Raw genomic sequence first — 4,799 nt, forward strand, 5'->3', positions numbered from 1 at the left:
CCAGCCTTCTGGTTAGCAGTCAAGTGCCTTAGGCACTGTGGTACCAGCGCTCCTGTTGCTATATAGGTCTATGAAATTTTATCACATGACTAGAGATGTGTAACCATCACCACAATCAAAATAGGGAACTGTTCTATCACTACAAATGAATGTCATTGTGTTATCACTTAATAGCCACACCTTCTTTCCAGCTCTAACTTTTTGGTGACTACTGATCTGTTCTCCATCATTATTGGCTTTTCACTTCAAAATGTTAATATGTAAGAACTATGCAGTGTGTAACACTTTGAAATTAGCTTTTTGAACTTATCATAATGACTATGAGATCTATCCAAGTTGTTACATTCACCAATAGTTCACCGCTATTTTATTGCTGAGTAGTATTCCATTGAAGAATATCTGGATTATTTGCAGGTTTGACTATAACTAATAATACTGCTAGGAATATTTAAGCACAGACTTCTGTGTGAACATAGTTTATTTATTTATTTAGGATAAATATACAAAGTGTGTGATTACTGGCTTATACGGTAATGTTTAGTTTTATAAGAAACTGCCAAAGTGTTTTCCAGAGTAGCTGCAGCATTTCACATTCCCACCCATAATTCATGAGATCCAGGTGCTCATCTCCTTGTCAACACTTGGTATTTATCATTAGAATTTTATTTTAGTCATTCTAAGAGGTTTGCAATGGTATTTCATAATAATTTATATTTTTACTTCCCTAAAGGCTAATGATGTTGAAAATATTTTCAAGGTTTGTTTGTTTGTTTGTTTGTTTTTTGCCAACCATATATCCTCTTTGGTGAAGTGTCTGTTCAAGTCTTTTGCCCATTTTCTATTTGGATGGGGTGTTTTCTAACTGGTAAGCTTAGAGAATTTATTATATCTTGCAGACCTAAGTCTTTTATCAAAATATGATTTGTAAAATTATTTTTCCAAATGTGTCTTGTCTTTTTATCCCTTTGAAAGTTTCTTTTCTTGAATAAAAATTTTTCATTTTGATGATGTTCAGTTGTGTAGAAGCTAAGAATTTTTTCACTGACCCTAAGTCACAAAGATAGTCTCTGATGCTTTGTTCTAAAGGTTTTACAGTTTTTATGTTTTACAAGAATATTAATGATACATTTTGAGTTAATTTGTACATAAGGTGAGAGGTTTATTTTGAGTGCTTCTTTGCATATAAATGTCCAAATTTTAATGACATTTGTTTTAAAGACTCTCCTTATTCCATTGCACTTACTCCATTACTTACTTTTGCACCTTTCTCAAAAATAAATAGGCTGTACTTGTGTGGTTCTATTGCTGGACTCTTTATTGTGTTCCACTGATCTATTTGCCTAGATTTGTGGCCTTCTCCACACCACACAGTCCTGAAAACTATAGCTTTGTACTAAGTCTTAAAATCAGGAAGTGTGATCCCTACAACAATATACATCTTCCAAAATGATTTTGGCTATTCTAGTTCCTATATCATTCCATATAAATTTCAGAAAGAGCTTGTCTATATCTACAAAGAATCATTCATTCATGCTGAATTTCTTGTGCAATTCTTTTTTCATTTTTTTTCTTCCCTCTTTGTCTCCTCTTTCCATCTTCAGTACTCCTCATTCCCAGTTCCCCCCACCAACCTGTGTAAGTCCCCTGGGGTATATCCTTGTGTCTTGTTTCCATGTGTTTATAACCATAAAACAACATTTTAATTTTACATATATATACACAAATGTGCAAAGATATGCATACACATGGGAAAGAGACATTTTCTTTACCCCCTGAAAAAATAAATTACATTATGAAGACACCTTTGCATTTTACATGTCTCTCCCAATAGTATTATAGGGATATTACACAAATGAATGTGGAAAAATTACCCTTTATGTAAAATTTATCCAAACGTACTATTTCCAGTCTTTTACTCCCAATACAATATTGCCATAAACACCCTGGAAAGTAAAAATAAAATAAAAAATAAAGCAGAAAGATTACAATAATCAAGTAGAGGTGGTGATGATTCATACAATTCCCTACCTGAGAACAGCATCCCTGAGCTTAGAGAATCATAAACAAATGGTGATTTCTGTGCCCACCTCTCTCTGTCTGCCAAGGAAAGTAACTCTATCCTATTTAGATGCCCAGTCTCACAAAAGCAAAGTGAGAGCCCTATCATGCTAACATCCATCCAGCTAAAGGGTTTGTTGCACCCTAAGAACAGAGTAGCATTTCTCCTCATCCCCAACTGTCCCCCCCTACTGACTGTGTCTCTTGAACACTGGGTTTATCAGAACCACTCAAGGCACTTGTTTACAATGCAGATTTCAGGGCCCCTGCTGGATCAAGCCACTGGGCATGAGGCCCAGGCACCCATTATTACTACATACTGCAGGTAACAGGTTCAACTCACAAGCCAAGGTTTCTCAGAAGTCAACTGACAAGGTTCATGGGAGGTGAAGGGTGGAAAAGAACTACTTACAGATTTACTTTCAGGGTCAGAAATTATTCTGCTTCCAGCAAGAATGAACCACAACCAGAAAGGGCAAATCGCTTTTTATTTGAAGATCATGCTAAAGCCTGAGGGATGATGTCACTTGCCCTTGGTGCCCCAAGGCTTCTAGCTGTACCTTGCGGTGTCCTCTAAAAGCACTTTCTTTGGACTACAAATGGCCCAAACTCCTTGAAATCGGCAGAGGTGACCCACATTTGCTTGAAAGTGCTAAGAGAGGTCATAACAGATGCGCCAATCCACCCAGAGAAGCACCTGTCAGGAGAAGCAGTGATCTTGATGGGGGTCCCTTCCAAAGCCAGCAGTTCCAGCTCTTTCATGAGGCGTTCCTCAAACCCAGGGAACAGAGTGGTGCCCCCGGCCAGCACAATCTCGGTGAAAAGCCTCATCTGGATGTCGATGTCACACTTCATGATACTGGTGGTGACCATTTTCGCCAGCCCGGGGCTATGGATACCCAGCTGATCAGGAGCAAAGAGGACCTCGGGCACCTGGTACAGCTGGTCCTTGATGCAGATGACAGTTTCATCAGGCAGTTTGTATTCTCTCAGGACTTCTTCTGGCCTCTTGTTTTGCTCCTTCTCTGGATCGAAGGCCACGTAGCACAAATTCTCTTTAATGTCACCCACCACACCCCTATTGAGTATGCAGAGTTGAGTATGCCCACTGGCCAGGAGGAGCCGGGTGAGGTGCTCTGTGAGGTCCCTTCCCGCCACATAGAGCTTGGTGACGGCATGAGGCAGGGAGTAACCCTCAAAGACGGGGACAGTGCAAGTGACCCCATCCCCACTGTCCACCACCAGGCCTGTGACACAGGCAGAGGCATAGAGTGCTGCCACCGCATGGTTGCACAGATAGAAGGCAGGCACATTGAAGGTCTCAAACATTACCTCCGCCATTTTCTCGCGAATTTCCCTTGGGTTCAAGGAGGGCTCGGTCATGAGCACGGGCTGGTTGTTGGGTTTCACGCCCAGCTCCCACTCGAAAAGGTGTTGCCAGAGCTTCTCCATGTCGTCCCAGCCCATGACCAGGCCACGTTCAATGGGGTAGTGCAGATGTAGGGGTTCACACTTGCATAGGGCTTCTTCTCCCAAGAAGTGGTTCTTCTGATTGGCTCCTGCCAAAGACGTCTTCAATTTCGGATGCCCCACAACAGAGCTGATGATGTGACGGGGTCCAAACTCTCCAGAGAGTCCTGCTTTGCACAGTCCAGATCCATTGTCAAAAATCACAGCTGGGGTGTCTAATATATGTGGATGAAACATGTCTACAGCCTCCTCTTCCAAGCTTCCTTAAAGTAAAGATGGAACACTTAGGCCAGTTCTTGATATAAAAGCCACCTCTAGAAGCTTAAAGGCCGCAGGATTCCCCAGTCCTCAGGCTGTCCTCCAGGCAGAACTACCAGGCTGTACCCAACCTCTAAGAAAACCCTATCATCATCCCATGAATCTGGCCTAGGCCTGCTGTGGCCTTTTCAGTATAGTTGCCCCCTATGTAACAATGTAACCAAGCAACGATTGTCCTCTATGATCATCAGAGGGACCTTAAAGGGGCAGGGTCTGACCCACCAGCATATCCTACTTAGTGAGACATGAAACAGAAAAAAACAAACTATACCTATCTATGGGTGGCTTTCATGAGTGTGTGAACCCAAAGCAGAGGCTTAGCCTTAGAACCAAAAGAAGCAGCCCAACTGTGGGCTGATCCCAGAGACCTGGCTTCTCTGCTCAGCCAAGCTGTTATTTCTGGGATGACAAAAATACACTTCCCTTTGCTAAGGGGAGGCTGTAAGTACCAGACTCACAGCCAGGTCAGAGTGGCAATGCTGGAAACCCAGTTCCAGCAGACACCAGATTTATTTCTTATTTCCCTGTATTTGTTATTGTCATTGTTGTTGAACAGCTACATGGAGATATAATTTACATACTATATGATTCACCCTCTTAAACTGTATAATTCAATGTTCTTTAGTATATTCACAGATATGCAAAATTACCAAAGTCAATTTTAGAACCTTTTCATCACCTCAAATAACCTTCAGCGAAACGAGTTAGACCTGGGTGGGGCAAGGAAAAAGTGAGATAAAGCAGACAGAAGACAAATTACTCCAAGTCAAAAATCAGGGAGAAAACCAGGGAGGCAAGAATGCATAGGGAAGAAGGATACAGAGAAAGGGTAACCACAGGGAGGAAGTGAGAAGAGAGCTGTTAAAGTGTGGGGATTATAATCAGTGTCATAAAACAAAATATGTGTGAAGTGTTAAATGGAGAGATGTATTGTATATAATTTCACTCAAATC

At 41.4% G+C, this 4,799-nt stretch overlaps 1 protein-coding gene across 1 annotated transcript; it reads right to left on the bottom strand.

Moving 5' to 3' along the window:
• Nucleotides 1-2,631: 2,631 nt before the first annotated feature.
• Nucleotides 2,632-3,765, bottom strand: LOC103204549 (actin-related protein T2-like). Its single transcript, XM_007949747.1, has one exon. It carries the CDS (start codon nt 3,763-3,765, stop codon nt 2,632-2,634), a length of 1,134 nt encoding a protein of 377 aa, XP_007947938.1.
• Between the last annotated feature and the right edge of the window lie 1,034 nt (nt 3,766-4,799).

Source organism: Orycteropus afer, unplaced genomic scaffold (assembly GCF_000298275.1).
Source record: "Orycteropus afer afer isolate SDZICR_OR568_19922 unplaced genomic scaffold, OryAfe1.0 scaffold00253, whole genome shotgun sequence".
NCBI classification, from domain to species: domain Eukaryota; kingdom Metazoa; phylum Chordata; class Mammalia; order Tubulidentata; family Orycteropodidae; genus Orycteropus; species Orycteropus afer.

What these genes read in the sequence shown, in the direction of transcription:
- LOC103204549 (XM_007949747.1), bottom strand. Translation starts at nt 3,765, where the DNA reads ATGTTTCATCCACATATATTAGACACCCCAGCTGTGATTTTTGACAAT.